Genomic DNA, 24,579 nt, shown 5'->3' with positions numbered 1-24,579 from the left:
GCTCGATTCACTAGATAATGTTCCTTCATGCTACCTAGATCTCAAAGAAGTGTTCAGCAAGGGTAAAGCCAGTGGCCTGCCTCCTCATCGTCCCTACGACTGTGCCGTAAACATCCTCCCAGGTACAACTCCTCCTCGTAACTGTATCTGCCCCCTGTCCATAACTGAACAAGCTGCTATGGAAGAGTATGTTCAAGAGGCATTGACACAAGGGTATATTAGACCATCAACATCTCCAGCTTTAGCTGGCTTCTTCTTTGTTGAGAAGAAAGGGGGAGGTCTCTGCCCATGTATCAATTATCGAGGCCTCAGTCAGATCACTGTCAAATACCCCTATCCGCTTCCATTGGTGCCTTCAGCTCTGGAACAGTTGAGAACAGCCAAGATCTTCTCCAAACTAGACCTCCGTAGTGCATATAACCTGGTCAGGATTCGAGACAAACGGAAGATGGCTTTTAGCACCACTGCCGGTCACTTTGAATATTTGGTCATGCCTTATGGCCTTTCTTGTGTGCCAAGTGTCTTCCAGTGCCTCATTAATGATGTGCTCAGGGACATGCTGGGGAGATTTGTAATCGCTTACATTGATGACCTCTTGATCTGCTCCCCAGACAAGGACACCCATTATGAACATGTCAGGTCAGTGCTCTCCCGTTTGCTCAAGAATCATCTGTATGTCAAAGGCAAAAAATGTGAGTTCCACATCAACCAGATCTCGTTTCTTGGATATATCAGCTCAGAGGATGTGAGCATGGATGAGGGCAAAGCCTCGGCGGTCACATCATGGCCCATTCCCATGTCAGCGAAGAAGCTACAACATTTCTTGGGGTTTGCAGACTTTTATCGATGCTTCATTCATGAGTTCAGCATGATTACTGCTCCTCTCACCACCCTGCTGAAAAATGGACCACACCGCCTCCAGTGGAACCCTCAGCATCTTGAGGGGGAGCCCAAGCTACATCCTGTCACCTTCTACTCCAAGAAGCTCACCCCAACCAAACAGAATTATGACATTGGAAACCAAGAGCTCCTGGCCATTAAACTGGTGCTAGAGGAATGGAGGCACTGGTTGGAAGGCGCTGCACACCGTTCACCACCCTCACTGACCACAAGAACTTGGAATGCCTAAAGACAGCTAAACATCTGAATTCCCACCAAGCAACATGGGCCCTATTAAATGCTATTTATTTATTTTTAATTTAAACATATTTGGGGTCAGAGTTTGCCCCAAGAGCATTAAAGCTCATCTAAGGGGGCTTACTCCAAATAACATTTTACACTGATATATAGAACAAACAAAACAACAAGACAACAGACAAAAAAAGGGGGGGGATGTAAGCAAACAGTTGGCCCAGGGGTCGGCAACCCAAAATGTTCAAAGAGCCATATTGGCCCAAGAAAACAAAAACCATACCTGTCTGGAGCCGCAAAAAATTAAAAGCCTTAAGCCTAATATGAAGGCAACATAGGCTATCAGTATATTAGCTATATAAGCCTACTATTAAAATGACTAAGTACTAGGCTACAAATACAAAATGAGCATTCATGATTAAATGTTTATTTTCCCTGCAGCGCATCCTGGAGAGAATGACGCACCACGTGACTACGCTGCTGTAGCCTACGATATTTGGTGCTTCAAGTTTAACTTCCATTACAATATTAATGTTTTATGTTTTGTTGCATTGATTAAATTATAGAAATACAAGAAATAGAAATACAGATTTTTGGTGTCATTTTTTTTTTTATTTTGAGGATTCGAGAGAAAAAAAAAAAACACAATGGGATGTGCATAATAGGCCTCCTGTAATTTCAGACCTTAGTATGGAAATGAAATGCAGTCCTCTTCAAACCTCAATACAACTCCTCTCTTTCCCCCTTATCTGGGCAACAGAGTGCAATAACACGCAGCCTGCTGTTAAAACGCAGCCTGCAATTATAAAAATAAAACAGCAGCCTTTTGAAAAGGTAAGTAGACTATATAAAATGAAAATAAGCCAGTTTAATTTCAATTTCTGTGCATTATCCTATTTTCTTTAGTTTTCCGCAAATGCCAAGTTAAGTAGCCTAAGTCAGTGCAAATGAGTAAATAAAACAATCCTTTTTAATTCACCCCCTTACGCGGCGTCAGACACAAATACATAGGCTACAATCGCAAACGAGTAATAAAACAGCCTGCAATTAAAAGGCAGCGTGCTTAAAAAATACAACACAGTAGAACAGCAAAATTAATAAAATTAAAATAAGACAGTTAAAGTTCGATTTCTGTGCATTATCCTCTTCTCTTTCGTTTACTGCAAATGTCAAGTAGCCTAAGTCAGTGCAAGGAATTTAGCATGTTTTAGCTGGAAAAGTCGCTCCAAATTGCTCTTCTTGTTATTTGACAACTTCTCATTGCAAATCAAACATGCAGGCAATCCTTCAGCATTGGCAATGAAAGCAAACGTTTCTGTCCATTCTTCCTTAAATCCTCTGTTCTCATCAGCAATCTTTCTCTTTTTGCCTTTTGGATCCATTGCCCATCACACACAACCGTTTGTTTACAACAGCCACTCGCCTGTCACCGTGCTGCACTGTGTGTCGCAGGGCTATGACGCAATTCTGCTATTTGGCCCAATTCTGAAATTCGGTATTTTAAATATACTACATACATTTTTACAGCATAAGAATGTTTGCGTCAGGTTTTCCCCCTAAGAAACCATATTTAAAAAAAAAAAATCAATAATTCTTTTTCCATTTTCACACATTTTTGAAAAAGCTCCAAGGAGCCACTGGGGGGGGGGGTTGCTAAAGAGCCGCATGCGGCTCTGGAGCCACGGGTTGCCGACCCCCGAGTTGGCCCAACTATTCCTGTGTGTGGAATCGTTTAGATTCCTCAATAAAAGTTTGGACATTATGAAAATAAATTTCTATTGTTATCAAAAGATAAATTGGACCCAAATAAGAAAGAGGATACTTTAACTGAGTCCAACATGGTAGACAAATGAGCAGCCGAGGAGAGCAGTTTGTTCCTAAGGGCAGCAAAAAGTGGACAATAAAGAAAAAAAATGCTTTATCGTTTCAGAATGAAAACCACAGGAGCAAGCAGACGATATTTTACATCCAATATGAAAAAGATAATTAAGCGAGCATGCATTTAACCTCAATCGAGTATGTAAAATTGACGAATATCTATTAAGGCTATAATCATAAAGAGTGTTTGGCTCACATATCATTTACATAATTGCTAAACTGATAATATACATATGTATTCATGTACACACACACACACGCATACACAAATACCCCCCTCACACCCACATTCAAACATCCCCCTCTAACACACTCACAGACACACACATACATTTTAATACCCCCCCCCAGTACCATGTCCCTAGCCCTACATATCATTTACATAATTGCTAAACTGATAATATACATATGTATTCATGTACACACACACACACACACACGCATACACAAACACCCCCCTCACACCCACACTCAAACATCCCCCTCTAACACACTCACAGACACACACATACATTTTAATTCCCCCCCCAGTACCATGTCCCTAGCCCTTACTGAATGTCCTATGTCCTGGTTCACTAATGTTGTATGTTTTTTGTTATATTGTTTGTTACACACATCTTGGTTTTGTAGTAAAAAAAAAAAAAAAGTGTTTGGCAAACGATTAGATAAATTAGACAACAAAGCTTTTTTAAACAAACTTGGAGTTAAGACTGTGAATTTCGAGACTAAGATTATGAGCCCTGTTCTTCACCCGATTCCAGCTCACAATATCCTTGGCTCCAGAAATACTGCTGGATGCCCTCTCCAGAATCCATAATGCATCGACTCGCATATCCAAACCCACTCTCATTCTTCCATCAGCCTATTTTGTACAAGCTATCACTTGGGACATCGACAAAGAAATTGGGCAATCTCAACTGGCTAACCCACCTGAGAACTGTTCTCCTGGACTCATGCATGTGGCATGCCTGTAAGGGGCAAACTCATCACATGGGCTCACTTTTTTCCAGCTACAGGACATCCCAGCAGCCATCACACTTACTAGCTTCTGAGGAGCAAGTATTGGTGGGAGAACATGGTCTCTGATCTCAACCACTTTGCCTCCTCGTGCTGCACCTGTGCCCAAGCCAAGGTACCTCAAGCTCCACCTGCCGGTAAACTCTGTCCTCTCCTGGTACCCCAACAACTCTGGTCACACATTGCCATTGACTTTCTCACCAACCTACCTCAATCCCAAGGCAATATAGTCATCCTGGTGATAACAGACTGGTTCTCCAAGGCACTCAAGCTCATCCTGTTACCTGACCTACCCACAGCATTTGAAACTGCAGAATTATTGTTCAATTACATTTTCCACTATTATGGTATTCCTGAGGACATTTTTGGTGACTGGGGTCCCCAGTTCATCTTCAGACTGTGGTCCAAATTCATAGACAGGCTAGGAGTATCAGTAAGTCTCACTTCAGAATATCACCCTCAATCCAACAGCTAGGTGAAGTGCGCAAAACAAGAGGTGGGTTGCTTCCTCTGAATCTTCTGCATGAAGAACCAGAAAGACTGGTCACGATTCCTCCCCTGGGCCGAATATGCATAGAACTCGCTAAAACACTGTTACTCATTTAACCCCTTTCCAATGCATTCTAGGCTATCTAGCACCACCTTTCCCTTGGGATGATGCACCCACTCAGATCCTGGCAGTAGACTTTTGGTTCCAGAGGAGTCAACAGGTATGGGAGGAGGTCTATCAGAGACTGGAGCACGTCAATTCAAAGTACAAACAATATGCTGACAAGCACAGAGGGGAGACCCCAGAGTATGCTCCAGGGGCCTGAGTGTGGGTATCCACTAAAGACTTGAGGGAACCCAACACCTGCAAGAATCTTCAAGCCCGATTACATCAGCTCGTACAAGGTAGTGTGCAAGGTCAGCGAGGTCTCCTACAAGCTTGAGCTCCCACCTCACTATAAGATGGCTCCCACATTCTATGTATCATGCTTAAAACTTGTTATCCAAAGTCCCCTAGCCACAGACACACCCACCCAGGAACCTCCCTCCCTATATCTAGAAGGTGACCCCATTTACCAAGTCAATAAGATCCTCAACTCCCGTCACAGACAAGGACAACTCGAATACCTGGTCGACTGGGAGGGATATGGCCCAAAAGAGCACAGCTGGGTTAGCTCCAAGGACATCTTCAACCCCCTCCTCACTCAAGAGTTCCACAGGGAGCAAACCAGCACCAAGGAAGAGCAGTCAACCAAGAAAATAAGTTGCTCCCAGAGGGAGCTTCTTGGGGGGGGTCTGTCAGTAACAGTGCTGAAAAACTGAGTTTGGAGTAGCCTCCAAACAGGGCTGCTCTGGACTACACCTCCCAAGCGCCACAGCGCCCCTCGTCACCAGAATTCTAAGCTCAACACCTGTCTCTAATTTACTGGCAATCACCTTCCCTATATAAGCTCAGCTTTCACACTCTGACTTTGCGAAGTATCGGTTTGTGTCCCCATGCCTGACTTTACCAAGCCGTTTGACTCTTATTGAGTGTTATTGAACTCCTTTTTACGTTTATTTCTGACTTTGTTCTCTCGCCTGATCTGATATTCTGTTTGCCAATCGACTGACCCTTGCCTGTCCCTGACTACGTCTCCAGTTTCCCAATTTGGCTTTGTTTACAGTTTGCAATGCACCCGTTCTCCCCTGCGTTTGCATCCGTAAGTGCCTGCACCCTGAAATAAGTGTTGTCTAGTTGTTTCTTAATTGCCATTAGTCTTTTGTTAAATATCTTTTGTCCTTGTAGCTTCTAAATACATTCCTTTTTAAAGCCATCAGATTGTCTGCCTGCTACCTTACAATTTTTACTTAAGTGTTTGAGAAAATATTTAAGCTAGAAACTGGGCTTACTCTATGTTGATGGTGCCGGTGTGTGTGCTCATCGGATTATTTTATTTCTGCAGTTACAGTATTTTAAGCACATTTCTTAGTGTAGGAAGTGGGGTCAGGGATGGGGTTGGAGACGGATGTAAGTGCAGAAGATAGCTTTATTTATAAAAGTGACAACAGGCAAACAACCCAAATCAGCAAGCAGAAAATCATAAACGGGGAACAAGCAAGAGGTCAGGCAAGGCACAAACAGACTATCCAAGGCACAGATAAAAGCAGAATCACAGAACAGGAATGAGAATCAGGAAACCAGGAGATCAAGACAGGAAATAAGGCTTGCTAATGTGTACATAACGTAGTGCAATACTTTGCAGTGAGTGTGTGTTTTCAGAGTCTTTATGTAGGCATGCTGCTGTGCCTTAATCCTGTACAGGTGTGCATAGTTAACAGTGCACATGTGAGAGTCTGCTTGGTGCGTGCGCAGTCCAGAGCGCGCCCAAGAGTCCGACTGATGTATGCGCCACGGCACGCAGGTGTGACATCAGTAAAAATAAAATAGGCCTAAAATTAACTTGAATGATTTTTGGAAGATAATCTAACTGATTAATTTATCAACTAATTGGTAAAATAGTCAATAGATTAATATATAGAAAAATAGTCATTAATGACAGCTCTATGCAAACAAAAAGGTGCATAGTGCTGCTAATTTTACTTGTAGTTTTCAATATAAAACGAGGGTTATGTATATAACCGCGGTTCTATGAGTTTCGGATGACCGCCAGAGGCGGTGCTTTCAGCACATGGATATCCATCACACGAACGTGCAGGTCGAGTAATAGTAACAACAAAGTCGCGTGTGACCTGGGTGACGTCACCCCGTGACCCCGGCATAAAAGACCGGTAAACCCAGGAAGTGACCTCTTGGCAAATCTTCTCGTGTACACTCCGAGTGACTGCCAAGCTCTGGCGGTCATCCGAAACTCATAGAACCGCGGTTATATACATAACCCTCATTCTATTTCGTTTCTCCTGACCGCCAGAGGCGGTGCTTTCAGCACATGGATGACTAATACCAACCAGGTCATGAGGAGTGCCTACCCGTACTCAGTGCTGCTGCGACGGGCCTGGAATGACAGCCGTCGCCACAGGATTATGTGGGACGACATTAAGACGGTAAAACCTGGTGAAGGTGCAGCTGGAAGCCCAGGAGGCTGCGCTGCATATGTCTGAAAGGGGCACGCCCTTCAGTGATGCCCATGAGGCCACCACGCCCCGTGCAGAGTGCGCCCTGACAGCCGGAAGAATCGGGGAGCCACTGTGCCTGTAGGCATGTAATATGGCCTCGACTATCCACTTGGATAGCCTCTGCTTAGAGAGCGCCAGACCCCTCCTCGGCCCTGTGTGGCACAGAAACAGGGCGTCACTCCTACGGAAGCCCTCTGTACGGGACACGTACACCCTGAGGGCGCGAACTGGGCACAAAAGTTCCGACCTCTCACCATGATCCGCCTCGAACGCCGCAAGGCTAAGGGGCTGGTTGACGAAGGTAGCAGAGAGGGTCTTCGGGAGGAAAGAGGGGTTAGGCCACAGAGTGACCCCACTGTCGCCGGAGTGCCACTGCAGGCACTCCCCACTGACTGACAGCGCGTGTAATTCCCCGACGCGCCCTGTCGATGTAATGGCCAGAAGAAAAGCAGTCTTCAGGGAGAGCCATGAAATGTCTGCCGTGAGCAGGGGCTCAAACGGTGCGTCGCAGAGAGCCTGCAGCACCAAGTGAAGATCCCATGTGGGTACCCGGCTCCGTCGGGGGGGTCTCAACCGGAGAGCACCCTTCAAGAAACGTGCCACCAAGGGGTGGGACCCCACGGTCCTTCCCCCAACTCTGGCATGCTGAGCAGAGATGGCAGCTGCATAGACCTTGATAGTGGCAGGAGTAAGACCCTTATCAAACAGAGACTGGAGGAACAGTAGAATGGTCGGCAGGGGGCAGCATGTAGGCTCCTCCCCCCGAGTTAAGCACCAGTTGGAGAAAAGCCTCCATCTGTTGGCGTAGAGGGCATTGGTGGAGGGTGCCCGAGAGCTTGCAATGGTGTTGACCACTGCCGGCTCACAAAGACCTAGCAGGGGGTCCGGCCCTTCAGCGGCCACACCCAGAGCTGCAGACGGGCTGGATCCGGGTGCCAGATCTGCCCTCCCAGCTGTGATAGCAGGTCCGTCCTCACTGGCAGGCACCAGGGGTCGCCGTTCAGAAGTTGCAGCAACTTGGGAAACCACACTCGGCCCGGCCACCGAGGGGCGACAAGCAGCAGCCCGTGGTGGTCCATCGCAACCCTGTGTAGGGTTGGCACAATCAGTGGCAGAGGGGGGAAGGCATACAGCAGTTGCCTCGGCCAAGCATGCGCCAGCGCATCCTGGCCCAGGGAGCTGGGGCCGTGGAGGCTGAACCACAGAGGGCAGTGTGTCGACTCCTGGCAGGCAAAGAGGTCCACCTCTGCCCTGCCAAAACTTTCCCAGATGGCGAGAACCACCGCTGGGTTGAGTCTCCATTCCCCGGGATCGGGGTCCTGGCGGGACAGCAGATCCGCTGCCCTGTTGGCAGTGCCTGGCAAGTACATGGCACGCAGGCTCAAGAGATGTCGATGGGCCCACCGCAGAAGTTGGCCGGCCACTTCCAAGCACTGGAGGGACTTGGTGCCTCCCTGGTGGTTGATGTAGTACACTACTGTAGCGTTGTCCGTCCGCACCAGAACGTGTCTGCCGGCCAGGCCTGGGAGGAAGTGCTGTAGGCCGAGGAACACAGCCCGTAGCTCCAGCACGTTGATGTGCTGCTGTCGCTGCCCTGGACTCCAGTAGCCTCTGACGGTCCGGCATTGCCAGACTGCACCCCAGCCTCCCAGGGAAGCATCCGTGGTGATGACCTCCCTCCGGGAGGGGATAGCCGCCAGCGGAACACCCCGCAGAAGGTAAGCCCTCCTCCTCCATGGACGGAGGAGCCTGAAAAAAGTATCCGTCACCTTCACGAGCCTGTGCCCGTGCAGCACCGGGTGGAGGTGGAGACCGTTGAGCCACCTCTGAAGCGGGCGTAAGTCCAGGAGTCCCAGCGGGACCAGAGAGGAGGCTGCCGTAAGCATGCCCAGCAGGCGCTGAAAGGTCTTCAGGGCGAGTGACCTGCCCCGTCCGAAGCGGCCAAGCAGCAGGCGGATGTTGTGGATCCTGGTCTGGGAGGGGGTTGCCATCAACGACCTCGAATCCAGGTGCATGCCCAAGAAAGTCGTCTCCTGGCTGGGCACCAGCGAGCTCTTCTTGTAATTCACCCTGAGCCCCAGCTCTGCGACATGTGAGAGCACAGTCGCGATGTCGGTGCGGGCCTGGGCTGCTGACCGTGAACAGACGAGCCAGTCGTCCAGGTAAGGCAGGACACGCAAACCCCTTGCCTGAAGTGGTGCCAATGCCGCTGCCACACACCTGGTGAACACACGGGGTGCCAGCGATATCCCAAAGGGCAGAACATTGAACTCGAAAGCCTGGCCCTCGAAGGCAAACCGCAGGAACTGCCTGTGGTGTGGCGCAATGGGAACATGGAAGTAGGCGTCTTTCAGGTCGATGGTGGCAAACCAGTCGCCCGCCTGGATGTGGTGTAAGACATCCACTGTACGCAGCATGCGGAATCTCATGGTCTTCAAGTGGGAGTTGAGGGACCTCAGGTCGAGGATCGGGCGGATACCGCCGTCCTTCTTCGGAACCAGAAAATACCTGGAGTAGAACCCACCTTGCTGTCTCTGCCTGTCGACGGGAGAGATTGCTCCTTTCTCCAGGAGGGTGGAGATTTCCTGCCGGAGGACGAGGGACTTCCCCGGATGGCTCACGGTGGTGTGTTTGACCCCATGAAAACGCGGCGGTCGGCGGCAGAACTGGATGCGGTAACCCTCGGTGAGGGTCACCAGCACCCAGGGGTCTGGGGTCAACGCTTTCCAGCTTTGGAGCTGTTCGCTGGAAAAGCGGCCGACCGCTGGCGCACTGATGTCAGCGCCGTCCAGAGCGCCCCCGTCGGTCACCATGGGGGCGACGAGGAGCGGACTGGGTGTAGGGGGCGGTACCGCGGGTCCGGGAGGTGATGGGGCGACGAAAGTCATCAACCCATCTGGTCTCCTGGCGGGTGCGTGGCCGAGACAGAGTCGGTGTGGGCCCCCTGGAGGACTGGGCAGTATTGCCATGGCGGTGGACCTGGCGGAGGCCAGCGAACTGCTGCCGCGCCTGGACGACTTGGGCACTCCGGTCCAGGGCTTGCTGAGCGGCCTCGCCAAACAGCTCCCTGGGGACAACAGGGAGAGAGCGCAGCACACGGCGGTCGGGCTCGGCCAGAGGGGACTGTGCCAGCCATATCTGCCGGCGGGCGAGGGTGAGATATGACATCAGCCGGCCTAGTTCCCGCGACGAGTAGGCAAAGGCCTGGAGAGCCGCGTCGCACAGCTCCCGTGATGCCGCGCTCATCCCCTCCAGCGTCTGGGCGAGGGCCAGCAGCAGATGGGACATGGAATTGTCAATACGACCCATTCGTGCCGCCGTGTCGTATCCCCGCACGATGAGGTCGTCGGTCGCACGGCATTGGGTGCGGGGGCATCGGGCGTCAGGCCGCAGAGCCTCGTTGGGCGAAAGGACGAGGGCAGCCACGGAGGGCTCAATGTTGGGCATCTGCTGGAGGCCGTAGGTAGGGGCGTCCTGCATTGCTGCCAGGGCCCTGCAGTCACTAGGGAGGTGGGAAAGGCGTCTAGGGTCCGCCCAACACCTCTGTAACTCCTCGATGTATGGGGCCGAGGGCGGAACAGACAACGAGGAAGGCTGTGTAGAACCTCTGAAGAAAGCGCTCTGATGCTGGGCCACCGGGGGCGTGTCCAACCCCAGACGGGCCAATGCAGCCCTCAGCGTTGGCTGGATGGATGAGCGTCCACCTTCCGACGCTGCCGCGGTGCCATGGCTGATGGCCTGGGAACCGGCCGGAGAGGTGGAGTCGTGGCCAACAGACCCACCGCAGTCAAAGCTCTCCGACGCCCGGATCGACAGTTCATCCAGGCCGCGTGCATCAACGGCCGGTGACAGAAGCGGTGGTGTTGGTGAACGGTCGGGCTGCCAGGCGGAAGGGGTGGCTGCGGGAACACTGCTGCCCTGTGGCAGAGGCTGGAGATTCGCCAGCAGGGCCTTCATCTCCTCCAGCTCGGTGGACATCACCTCCACCTTCCGAGCCAAATCGTCCGAGCACTTCTTTTTCGCCTTAGAAGTGGAGACGCGTGGGGGAGCCCCACGGCGCTTGCTGGGCCCCGCTGCTGCAGCCGGCACCATGTCCTGTCCCCCCGAGGCCCGGGGGATGTCAGACGGAGGATCCAACCGAGCCAGCCTGGCGGTCCGCACAGCCACACTCAGGCACATGCAGTCTGCGCAGGCCATGTCCGTCAGCCCCTGCCGCAGGTGATCAATACCCAGGCACGAGGGGCACTTGCGGTGGCCGTCCTCCGGCTCGAGGGGGGCCCGGCAGTTGGCGCAGCGAGAGAATAGGTCCATGACACCTGGCTGGCAGAAGGGAACTTAAAAAATAGGGCGAGAACACCCCAAGTAAGTATCCCAAAATAAACAATCAGGCGGCAATGAAAAACGACCGGGCGAACACACCCGTGGTCGGGAATATTAACAAGGATAGGCGCCGTGCGCCACAGCGGCGAGAAACACCGCTTTAATTTAAATGAATGAAAACCGCTTACCTGAGCGACAACAAGCCGGCCTCCAGCGGTGAGGACACCGCCTCGGAGGGCGAGTCAGCTAACTCCACCGAGCGAGAGCGCTCAGCTTAATGGAGTAACAAACAATACGAATACAGCACCCAAGACAGCCGGCCCGTGAGCAGGCCGGAGACAAGGCTACACAAAATAAGGCGGTCGATAATATTAACAAGGATAGGCGCCGTGCGCCACAGAACTGATAAACAGCGGCGAGAAACACCGCTTTAATGAAAACCGCTTACCTGAACGAAAGCAAGCCGGCCTCCAGCGGCGAGGACACGCCTCGGAGGGCTAGTCAGCTAACTCCACCGAGCGAGAGCGCTCAGCTTAACGGAGTAACAATACGAATACAACACACAAGACAGCCGGCCCGTGAGCAGGCCGGAGGCAAGGCTACACAAAATAAGGCGGTCGGGAATATTAACAAGGATAGGCGCCGTGCGCCACAGAACTGATAAACAGCGGCGAGAAACACCGCTTTAATTTAAATGAATGAACCACTTACCTGAACGAAGCAAGCCGGCCTCCAGCGGCGAGAACACCGCCTCGGAGGGCTAGTCAGCTAACTCCACCGAGCGAGAGCGCTCCGCTTAACGGAGTAACAACAATACGAATACAACACACAAGACAGCCGGCCCGTGAGCAGGCCGGAGGCAAGGCTACACAAAACAAAGCGGTTGATAATATTAACAAGGATACGCGCCGTGCGCCGCAGAACTGATAACAGCGGCGAGAAACGCCGCTTTAATTTAAATGAATGAAAACCGCTTACCTGAACGAAAACAAGCCGGCCTCCAGCAGCGAGGACACGCCTCGGAGAGCTAATCAGCTAACTCCACCGAGCGAGAGCGCTCAGCTTAACGGAGTAACAAATCAACGAATATAGCGACAAGAGAAAAGAATTGGTGGACTTAACGCAGTTTCTTGGAGGGTGCGTAAGCACAGCCCCAACCCTATGGGTAACGAAACTAACACGCGTTTTGTCCAAATTCCAACTCGCAACCTGCAAACGCAAGAAGATGCAAGAGGTCACTTCCTGGGTTTACCGGTCTTTTATGCCGGGGTCACGGGGTGACGTCACCCAGGTCACACGTGACTTTGTTGTTACTATTACTCGACCTGCACGTTCGTGTGATGGATATCCATGTGCTGAAAGCACCGCCTCTGGCGGTCAGGAGAAACGAAATAGAACTGAACATTTTCAGCACATTTTAACAGTACCACGATAATTTTGATAATCAGGATAATTTTGGTCACTATAATCGTGATACTAAATTTTCATACTGTTTCATCTCTACATGCAAGAAAATTAATCAAGTTACTTTTTAAAGACCAAAGTTTACATCCAAATGTTTTAAGTTAATGTAACACTCTTGAGGCTCTTGGAGAAATTAGGAAGTGGGAAACGGGTTTGACAACTCAAGGTGCATTTCCATTGCAAGTCCACTTTTCAGCAACTTTATTTTGCTCTCTCGACACACACACATGTACAAACACTGGCTTATCTCTGCAAAAACACAAGACAAAAATAAATAAAATGGCAGCAGTAAGACCCAGGTGAAACTCCTCACGTTACCTGCTGGTTCTACCTGACTCTTCTCCGCCTACAGCCAGCGCTCAATCACACCTCTGCTGCCACATACCCCCACTGCCCGGCTCAGGCCTAGGAGCTATCTAGCCAGCAGCTGACTCCCACCCCCGCGCGGAATAGGTAATCCGCCACCATCATCTGCACCCCCAGCCTGTGGACCACCTTAACTTGGTGGCATCCTTCACGCGGTGGAGCCACTGGAGTGGGGCATGGTCGGAACAGAGTGTGAAAGGGCGTCCCAGCAGGATCTGCAAGACAAAAGGGAGAGAAAAGTCAGGTGAATGCAACAGCAGGCCACCACACAAATTCACTTTATCCTGGTCAAAAACCCATTCGCACAACTCCATCCATTGAACCAGATCTGGTGCCCCCTTTTTAGTGAGGTCAGTCAGTGGGCTGGTGAGATCTGAAAATTAGGTACAAACCTTTTGTGATAGCCAGCCCTAAGAACTGCCTCACCCCCTTTTTGGTCTTGGGCAGGCCTCAGTAGCTGCAGTCTTATCAATTTGGGGATAAATCTTCCCATAACCCAAGTGGAAGCCCTGATACTGTACTTTCACTTGCCCAGTTGCACATTTCCTTGGGTTTGCTGTGAGTCCTGTGCATCACAATGACCTCAGGACAGCCCTCAGATGTTGTAACTGTGTAAATGATGCTGCCAATCTTTACTGTAAATAAGGATCTCCTTCAATTAGGTCACAGCATATGCACTATATGGGTGAGGATTCTGTCCATGAGTCATCCACGTTGCTGGGGCTCCACATAACACAAATGGAAGGGTGACAGATTGTTGTAAACTGTACTGAGTGGAAAAGGCAATTTTTTTTTTCATAGGATAATGGAATTAAGGGTACCTGCCAATATTCTTTAGTCAAATCCAGTGTCACATAAAAGTGAGCAATTCATCAGTGAGAGGCATTGGATATGCATCAAATTTAGACACCACATTGACCTTTCTAAAGTCTACATCGAACTGGACCTACTTGTTGGTTTTGGGAACCAAAACCACTGGGCTGCTTTAATTGCTGTGTGACTTTGATTATCCCCAGGCCGAGCACAGTCTTGAGTTCATCCCAACCACATTTGTTTGTGCTCAGGCAGCCGATACAGGTGGCGATGTACCACCACCCCTGGAGGAGTTTCATTGTGGTGCTCTATGAGGTGAGTGCACCCAGGTAGAAGCGTAAACACAATGGTGAATTCCTCTGGCAACCTGTGCTCTCTGGGACAGTGAGAGGTGGTCTCCACAGAGGACTGGGATGAATTGGGCTTTTTAAACTTGCCTCAGATTCTGGCTCCTCCCTCTCTGAAACCACCATTGCTAGAACCCACAGGAACCTGCTCTATCCACAGTTTCAGGACATTGAGGTGGTATATTTGAAGTGCATTATGCACCTAACCTCATAGTTGACTTCCCCAATTCGCCATGTGACCTTGCCACTTGGCAAATAATTTAGAGCTTGACGTGAGCAGCAAAATGAGTACTTTATCTCCCGGTGCAAATTCATTTAGCTGTGTCCCTCTGTTGTACAGGTGTGATTGACATTTTTGCACCTGTAGCAAATTCTTCTGGGTTATGTGACTCAGGAGTTTTGCTCTCAGGTCAAGAACATACTGAATTTCATTTTTGCTTTGTGGAGGTCCCTCGTTCCAATTTTCCTTAATGACGTCTAAGACACCACGGGGTTGTGCCCATATACAGTGGGGCAAAAAAGTATTTAGTCAGTCACCAATTGTGCAAGTTCTCCCACTTAAAAAGATGAGAGAGGCCTGTAATTTTCATTATAGGTATACCTCAACTATGAGAGACAAAATGAGAAAAAAAAAATCCAGAAAATAACATTGTCTGATTTTTAAATAATTTATTTGCAAATTATGGTGGAAAATAAGTATTTGGTCAATAACAAAAGTTCATCTCAATACTTTATATACCCTTTGTTGGCAATGACAGAGGTCAAACATTTTCTGTAAGTCTTCACAAGGTTTTCACACACTGTTGCTGGTATTTTGGCCCATTCCTCCATGCAGATCTCCTCTAGAGCAGTGATGTTTTGGGGCTGTCGCTGGGCAACACGGACTTTCAGCTCCCTCCAAAGATTTTCTATGGGGTTGAGATCTGGAGACTGGCTAGGCCACTCCAGGACCTTGAAATGCTTCTTACGAAGCCACTCCTTTGTTGCCCGGGTGGTGTGTTTGGGATCATTGTCATGCTGAAAGACCCAGCCATGTTTCATCTTCAATGCCCTTGCTGATGGAAGGAGGTTTTCACTTAAAATCTCACGATACATGGCCCCATTCATTCTTTCCTTTACACGGATCAGTCGTCCTGGTCCCTTTGCAGAAAAACAGCCCCAAAGCATGATGTTTCCACCCCCATGCTTCACAGTAGGTATGGTGTTCTTTGGATGTAACTCAGCATTCTTTCTCCTCCAAACACGACAAGTTGAGTTTTTACCAAAAAGTTCTATTTTGGTTTCATCTGACCATATGACATTCTCCCAATCCTCTTCTGGATCATCCAAATGCTCTCTAGCAAACTTCAGACAGGCCTGGACGTGTACTGGCTTAAGCAGGGGGACACGTCTGGCACTGCAGGATTTGAGTCCCTGGCGGCGTAGTGTGTTACTGATGGTAGCCTTTGTTACTTTGGTCCCAGCTCTCTGCAGGTCATTCACTAGGTCCCCCCGTATGGTTCTGGGGTTTTTGCTCACCGTTCTTGTGATCATTTTGACCCCACGGGGTGAGAGCCTGCATAGAGTCCCAGATCGAGGGAGATTATCAGTGGTCTTGCATGTCTTCCATTTTCTAATAATTGCTCCCACAGTTGATTTCTTCACACCAAGCTGCTTACCTATTGCAGATTCAGTTTTCCCAGCCTGGTGCAGGTCTACAATTTTGTTTCTGGTGTCCTTTGACAGCTCTTTGGTCTTGGCCATAGTGGAGTTTGGAGTGTGACTGAGGTTGTGGACAGGTGTCTTTTATACTGATAACGAGTTCAAGCAGGTGCCATTAATACAGGTAACGAGTGGAGGACAGAGGAGCCTCTTAAAGAAGTTGTTACAGGTCTGTGAGAGCCAGAAATCTTGCTTGTTTGTAGGTGACCAAATACTTATTTTACCGAGGAATTTACCAATTAATTCATTAAAAATCCTACAATGTGATTTCCTGGATTCTTTCCCCCATTCTGTCTCTCATAGTTGAAGTGTACCTATGATGAAAATTACAGGCCTCTCTCATCTTTTTAAGTGGGAGAACTTGCACAATTGGTGGCTGACTAAATACTTTTTTGCCCCACTGTAACAATTCCAATGGGGAAAACCCGGTGGAGGCTTGTGGGATCTCATGCACTGCAAGCAACAGAGGGTTGAGCCACTTATCCCAGTTTCTAGCATCCCCATGAATGAAGTTACGAATCATGTTTTTAAATGTTTGATTAAACTGTTCGACAAGCCCAGCCGTTTGAGGATGGTAAACCCTGGTACAAATCGATTTAATTCCCAGTTATCCATACAGTTTGTGTAGTGTACGTCACATAAAAGCAACACCTTGATCAGCCAGGGTTTGTTTCGGAATCCTGACTTGGGAGATAATGCAGAAGTGCGCCTCCATAGAGATCTTGCAGTCACGTGACTGGAAAGTACACAACCGCCATCTTGTCGGTCAAAAATACCGCTGAATACTGCTGCACTCGTGTACAGAATGGATCAATTTCAACCGACGGACTACACGGCTCATTTTTCTAATGAACAGATAACTAGATATATGTCTAAAATAAACGATCTACAGATTAGTGACCCTTATGGCTTACCGGATGGAGTTTTCACGACTGGATTTTGAACTGCCAGCGGTGGAATACCCAGACGTGTATAATTACCTCATTAACTTTCCCTCGCTGTTCAGTGGTGAAGCACTGCATGCTTATAAATCTCTGGACAGTTATCTTTACAGAAATTCAGGATTTGTCAGCGACTCAGATGTGGCATCTTGTAAACAAGAATCCTCATTGGATGGGTAAGTCACTTAAGTATTACTAGTACTGATACTAGATGCACTGACCAGCCGATTATAGAATAGAATAAGGTAATTCCAGCTGTAATTCCAAATCGTCCGTCTTGTTTACATGGATCTGGCGTTGGAGAGATAGAGGCTTAGCAGTGGAGGTTTGAGTGGCTGTTTTCTGAGCTTAGTCAACAGGCTGGCTCTGCAGCCTCGCTTTTGCTTCCGATCCCGGCGCTGCCTCCTTCGCTTTGCTTCCGATAACAGTCCACGGAGACCCCGCTGGTCTCGCTATCTCGTCCGGAATGTTTTTTTGTTTTGTTTTTTCTCGTCCGGAATGTTGTGCATGCGATGGAAATCGCTACAAACCGTCATTTTCTGCTGGAAACCAATGTCCAGTAAGTCCATACGGTTGTAGTGGATATTGAAGTCCGGTACAGACGAACAACACGCAAAAATACACACAAAAACCATAAAAAACGTGCACAGGTAGGGAGAGCTTGTAGCCGCAGCCGTTGTAGTAGAATTGTATATAGTAGGGTTTTCCAGAAGAAAAGGTAGAAGTAAAAGCAGAAGTAGAACCAGAAGTAGAAGGCGGAATATGGCGTTTGACCGACAAGATGGCGTCTGTCACAATCTGGATCGGCTGTGACGTCACATGCAAGTGCTCCATAGCACAACGTGCAAAGATATTGCTAAGAGGCACTGCTTCTGGGTATTGCATTGCATAATCCACTATGACTAATACAAAGTGATGCCTGCATGCAGATTGATCTAATGGTCCAACAAGATCCATGCCAATTCTTTTGAAGGGGTACTTAATGACCAGATGGTAATGGTAATGGGTGCAATAAAAGTTCCCAACGGCTCTTCAGGACCAACAGTCGTGTCATCTCTTCTTTAGTCTGAGTGTCCTGTGTCACTTGATATAGCCCATCCTTAATAATAGAAAAGTATGGAAAGGAAAGTGCAACATTAGGCCATCAAAAGGTTGTGGCCATCAAACGTGTCAAAAGCGTGCCTCAGAGTCTCGTTCCACATCTACTCCAGAGGGAAATCCCCTGAGGGATTTCCCAAAGAGTGAGGAGGGGTAGTGCCCTCCCCCCTCTCCGTGTCATCATGATGCTGAGCTGGCTTGGACTAACTGCTGCCTCCACACTATGCTTTTCTCCCCAAAAATGAATAGTAATGGGCATTATCAGATATTTGTGAACATCCCCGTGTACATACCTCACCTTCACCAATCATGCATTTTCAAGCAACATTGAATCAGGCTTTGATGCTTGGAGGTCTGATTACAGACAGAATCCACCAAAGCCCCCTTGTACCCCCTTGAATACTCACAGAGATGCAGTAGAGTCCTGCTCAATTGGGGGAATTTTACATTACTGCTCAATTTTACATCAGGAATGTAAATCAGAATCCAGCCCTTTTGTGGAAGTGCTGATTCTGTGAAATCCCAGCCTTCCTGCTGCACCGACAGACCAGCCTGGACTTTCTCCTGATTTTGGTGGGCATAGATGGGTTCACCTGTGGAGAGCAAGAGAGTATGGGTTAGCGGGAGCACAGATGTGGAAGGAGAAAGGGGTGAAGAGACACGAGGACAGACACAAGTGCAGGAAACGGGAATCGGGGGAGTTGGCCCACATCTCTGCGGGGGGGGATATGCTCCAGGAGCACCTGCTCCTGGAAGCGCTGTCACGTGGTCCTCTGCCAGTTGGACTGCTTCCTCCAGTGATACTGCATGGTGACACTGGATCCACATTGAGGTCTTGCTTGGCAGTTGGGTGATGACCTGCTCCAGTGTCACGTGATCAGTGATGTCCTCGACGTTGCAATCACCTGCCAGCAGCCACCATTGGCAGGTGTTCTGGAGCCGTTGCGTGTATGCAAATGGGCAGCTGACTTTGCTGTATGGAAGCCCTGGTGATGTTCTTCTGGGTTGCGGCCAACCTGCTGCAGGATAGCCTGCTTCAGTTCAAGGTACTCCAGCATGCTGGTGGCCAGGAGCTGCTGAGCCATGAGCTGGGCTTCCCCTGACAGAAGCGGTAGAAGGCGGGCTGTGCACTGTGAGGTTGGCCACAAGCTCACCTCCGCAACCCGCTCGAACAGCTCCACAAAGACTTTGGAGTCGTACTGCGGCCCCATCTTTACCAGCTAGATGGGCATGCTGGCTGCAGAAGTGCCTGCCGGAGCACCTGCCAACTGGACTAAGCTCTGGAACACCTGCCAGTCCTCTGCCTGGGCCTCGAGCAGAGCCCAGAAGCGCTGCCCCTGCTCGATGGACAGCACAATAAGTTGTCATTGCTGGCACTGGAGGTCATTTGGCAAGTGTCTGGAGGAGTTCTCTGACCGGTTTGGATTTCATGGTGGCATTTTGTTCCTCAGTCTTGGGTTTCAGCACCAGTGTAATGATTCATGTTGGAGCAATGAGGAACTTGTAAACAGGCGCGACAGTTCAATGTATGCTTTCTTTTTACTTTCACTTTTCAGTGAACACACGCGCACACACACATGCGCACATGCATTGGGGACCGCAGCGCTCTCTCTCATTACTTGCTATCTGGAAGACACACAGTGATGCACGTTAAGACAGCCAGTAATTAGACACAGGTGTAACTTGTCACATGTTACCTGCTGGTTCAACCTGACTCCTCACCATTCACAGCTGATGCTCAACCACACCCTCGCTGCCACACCCGGGTTTCAGCACCAGTGTAACACACTCAAGGCTCTTGGGAAATGAAGTGGGAAACAGGCTTGAGAAATCAAGGTGCATTTTATTTTCCATTTCAGGTTTACTTTTCAATGACTTTATTTTGCTCGGACCACACATGCACAAGCACACAGCGCTGGGTTGCTCCGCTCTCTCTGTGTAGTTACTGGCTTCTTTCTGCAAGAACACAAGACACACACACACACATAAAATGCCAGTATTTAGACGCAAGTGAAATTTATCACATGATACTTGCTAGTTCTACCTGACTCCTTGCTGCCCACAGTCAATGCTCAATCATATGCCCTTTGCCATTAGTTGCCAGTAATTAAATAATTACAAACAAAATTTGCATGTAAAATCAAATTTTAACCCAAGAGGTTATTCTAAAAACTTCTAATATTAAAATTAGTAGCTGCATAAAATAGAACTTCAAAAAAAATTACATTTAAACCAGTCACACTACACTATGATGATTCAGCAGAGAAAATACAGTTAACAAATGGTGAAGTCATTAAGCTATTAGTAATCCAGTATTCTTCCCCTAGGCTAGCAGGCCAACCACTCTTGTCTCACTTGAAGCTTAGCTCAGGCTTTTTTCTTGCAGTCAGCATCTTTCATACTTCTGTTAAACAGCACAATAGAGAGCATTTTCTTAACTGCTGATATTTAATGAACAACTGTTTCTGTGCTACACAGAGTGATTGTGTTCATTTTTTAGACTGATCTCTTAATCGGGGCAGGGACTTAAAATCAACCACCTTATGATTCATATATAATAGTAACCACTACAGTGCACTCACTAATAGTACTTAATCAATGGTGTGTGTGTGTGTGTGTGTGTGTGTTTTGCTACATTATTGAACTCCAGTTGAGCAGGTCTTTTAGTTTTACAAAGCTATTTGATTGTTCTTGAGATTGGACAGTTCAATATATGCATTTGGCAGCAAATGTATTGAGAGAAAATTGAAACATTCAAAGTGCAATGTCCTTGTTCAGTTTTCGTCAGAGCTGGGCTGTGGATCGTGTGGGGAAGTGGCAGGAGTTGGAATACAGTAGTCCTGTGTATCCAGCCTTTGCATGTGGCTCTGGATATGTGCTTTCCAGGGACTTAGTGGAGTGGCTGGCCAGCAACGCAGAGAAGCTCAAAGTTTACCAGGTAATCCCCATCACCTACACATATACAGTCCTAGGCAAAGGTCTTAAGAACCCAAATGTTTTTAATATACATTTTGTCTTGGATGTTTATTTTATTTGTCTTCTGCATTATTGGGTCAGTAGACACAACCATGGGCTAGATTTCCAAACACTTATTTTGCAAGAAAGATGTTACAAATAAATGTTTACATGTTATTTAAAAAAGTTACATTCAATATTGGAGCACTTTTTAAGAGCACTTTTTTGTGAATAGCGGTTAGCACAAGGTGGCATGGTAGTGGTTAGCACTATTGCCTCACAGCAAAAAGGTTTGGGGTTCGAGCCCAGCGGCTGATGGGGGGGGCCTTTCTGTGTGGGGTTTGCATGTATCTTGTCTGTGTGGGTTTCCTCGGGGTGCTCTGGTTTCCCTCACAGTTCAAAGACACGCAGTGAGGTTAACAGCCTTGGGCTGAAGAGCCCTTGAGCAAGGCACCTAACCCCAACTGCTCCCCAGGCGCTGTAGCATAGCTGCCTACTGCTCTGGGTATGTGTGTGTGCTCATTGCTCACTTGTGTATATGCACGCGTGTGTTCACTGCTTCAGATGGGTTAAATGCAGAGGATGAATTTCACTGTGCTTTAGTGTGCATGTGGCAAATAAAGGCTTCTTCTTCAGTAAGGCTCTCCTGTATTATCTAGGGCAGGGGTGTCAAACCTGATCCATAAAGGGCCGTATGGCTGCAGGTTTTCATTCCAGCCATGCAGCAGCACCCTGATTTGGCTTATTCAATCAACTGACACACCCACCCTTTAATCAAGGGTGGGTGTGGCTGCAAGTATTTGACTGTGTGAAGACAGTTCAGTTGATTGAATGAGCCAAGTCAGGTGTGCTGCTGCATGGCTGGAATGAAAACCTGCAGCCACAAGGCCCTTTATGGATCAGGTTTGACACCCCTGATCTAGGGGGAATATCTTTTGGAGGAATAATTCCAGAGTTCCAAATTGCTGACATTATAGCAACTATAAACATGTACAGTATCATTCCTTCATCAGCTTCACTTATTTTTCTCTCTCTTGAAGTAAGTCAGACAAAAATGCAGCTTGTCATGTCACTGAGAAACCAGAAAGTACTCTGTCTTGAAAAATCTCCTGTCAGAAAACTTACTGATTGTTACAAAGCCCTGACACTGGAGACTCCTTCCATAAATAGTAAACAAGCATCTCCTTACAGAAAGCTTCATCATATCAATGGTTATACTAGGGCTGGAGGACTTGAGTCCTGTCCCAAGACATTTTGTGGATCAACTTAGACTTGTCTCTGACTTTCTGGCATTTATACTTGTCTTGGTGGAGGTTTTTTCGCTAAGCTTGTGGAATTGTCTTTTTTTTTTTTTTTTTACTGCAGTCAAGAAAAGTGTGAAAAGTTATTTGACATTAATCAGAGGGGTCTTACTGCATAGGTTTTATGAAATAAGCCACTTTAGCCAACTACTGCAAACGGATTAGCTATATTTTTTTCATTTGGAAATAATTAGAACGTACCATGAAAACAGTAGCTTCAAAAGAAATTGTATTTAAAAAAGCACATTCTATACTCATTACACTGTGAAACACAATGTATTTAACATGGACTTAAACATTACCTTAATTCAGCTGTGAAAATGTACCAAACCACTTCATTCAAATTAAATGGTTTCATATATTTGTGAATATTTTAATTTGCGAAACAGGCTCCATAATTTTACCTCAAAATCTTATTTAAGAGGTGAGTGTGATACCCCTTAACCTTATTTTTAAGATGTTAATTCAGGGGTTTCGTTTGTTTGTTGTGATTATGGGGTAATTAAGAACATTTCCAGTAGTCTTAATTTAATTTTTCAAGTTTTACTTCAGGGGATGAGCATGCTTAATTACCCCTTAATCTTAAGCAGCCTTGATTTTATTGTATGGTGTTCTTTCAGGAGTTGCTTGTGTTTTAATATTAAGAGGTTAATTCAGGGCATTTTAAGTAGTTTAATTTTAAGTATTTTGTCTTATTGCAACCTTGCTATAAGCAGTTAATTCATAACATGATTGACTTGGCCTTGACCCCTTGTGAGGGAACCGATCAGTGAGGCATAAGGACACAAGGAGGTTTAGTTCAAAGTAAAGGGTTTTTATTACCCAGAAAATGATCAAAGATAAATAAAAGCCACAAACTGAAAATTAGGCCTATAAAATAAATCAACAAAAGTATGAAGACATAAGACACAAAACTAACGTGACTTTAACTAAACAAAGACTGACCTAACACAATGAGACAAAAGGGAAGATATATCGGCTTGGCCAAACCAAAAGACACAAAAAGGGGATAAACTAAATACATAAGCTTAAATCATAACACAGAACAAAGCAACTAAGGCCAAATTCCCCCCTCAGGCACACGGGAGATATAGTACGGCCCAATTCGTCGGCGCCGAGACTTAGGTTTTCTCAGCCCTCAGCCACGCCTTTGCCCAAACAGGAAGGGACCGCCCCCAACACTCAACCAGGTAACTCAAGACAAAAAAACACGATTAGTGCCAAACAAATAATATAACCTTACAGTGTTAAAATGTGTGCACCCATATAAAACAATGTAAGGCTAAAGAAAGTAAACTAATAAAATAAATAAAACAAAATGTGAACTGAGTTATTTGAGCATGATAGCACATGTGACTGCAAACAACAAAATGTGCAGCAAATCTATAATGTACCAAAAGAAATTAATAATATGCATTGGAAGAGTGAGGGCTGATGTTACCATGTGTGGCTGGAGCCATCACACACTCCCCTCCTTCAGGACTCTCGCTGGTACTGCGAGAGAGATAGTCAGCTGTCAGATTTTCTTTGCCTGGGATGTGCCGGATACAGAAGCGGAATGGTTGGAGAGCCAGGTACCATCGGGTAATTCTTCCATTGGCATCTTTCATCTTCTCCATCCACTGGAGCGCCTTATGATCCGTCTCCAGCGTAAACTCTCTACCAAGGAGATAATAGCGAAAGGAATCAAGGGCCCACTTTATAGCCAGCGCCTCCTTTTCTATCGTTGAATACCGGACCTCCCGGGGAAACAGCTTCCTACTAATGTAGGCGATTGGATGGCGATCCTCTGGGGGCCCCTGGAGAAGCACGGCTCCCAAGCCTCTGTCAGAAGCATCAGTCTGCAAGATGAAGGCATCATTGAAATCAGGACTAAACAACACTGGCTGCTTACTCAATGACTGACGGAGATCATGAAACGCTGCCACCGCTTCCTCCGTCCATTGAACTTGATTTGGGTTCCGGGTCCCGGTCATGTCGGTGAGAAGCGCTGCCCTGATGGAGAACTGAGGGATAAAGCGATGGTAGAAGCCAGCCATCCCAAGAAAGGAGCGGAGCTGCTTCCTTGTCTGTGGTAGAGGACATGACTCAATGGCTTGGACCTTACTGACCTGTGGTCTTATTGATCCATTCCCCACCGTA

General features: G+C 47.8%; 1 protein-coding gene across 6 annotated transcripts in view; it reads left to right on the top strand.

Annotated features, from left to right (window-relative positions):
- The window catches only part of b3galnt2 (beta-1,3-N-acetylgalactosaminyltransferase 2), a 58,779-nt gene that overhangs the window by 20,929 nt on the left and 13,271 nt on the right, over positions 1–24,579 (top strand). For 4 of the 6 annotated variants that reach the window (XM_060925489.1, XM_060925490.1, XM_060925488.1 and 1 more), the window contains exon 10: positions 20,960–21,119. In XM_060925489.1, coding sequence (XP_060781472.1) covers positions 20,960–21,119 — 160 coding nt within the window. Of the gene's footprint in view, positions 1–14,345; positions 14,443–20,959; positions 21,120–23,514; positions 23,827–24,579 lie in introns of those variants that run through there. The other 2 variants (XM_060925493.1, XM_060925494.1) reach the window with 2 other exon arrangements.

This window comes from Neoarius graeffei, chromosome 7 (genome assembly GCF_027579695.1).
Source record: "Neoarius graeffei isolate fNeoGra1 chromosome 7, fNeoGra1.pri, whole genome shotgun sequence".
Taxonomy (NCBI): Eukaryota; Metazoa; Chordata; class Actinopteri; order Siluriformes; family Ariidae; genus Neoarius; species Neoarius graeffei.
Note: the sequence above shows the minus strand (reverse complement) of the source record. Positions and strands in the feature narration are given on the sequence as shown.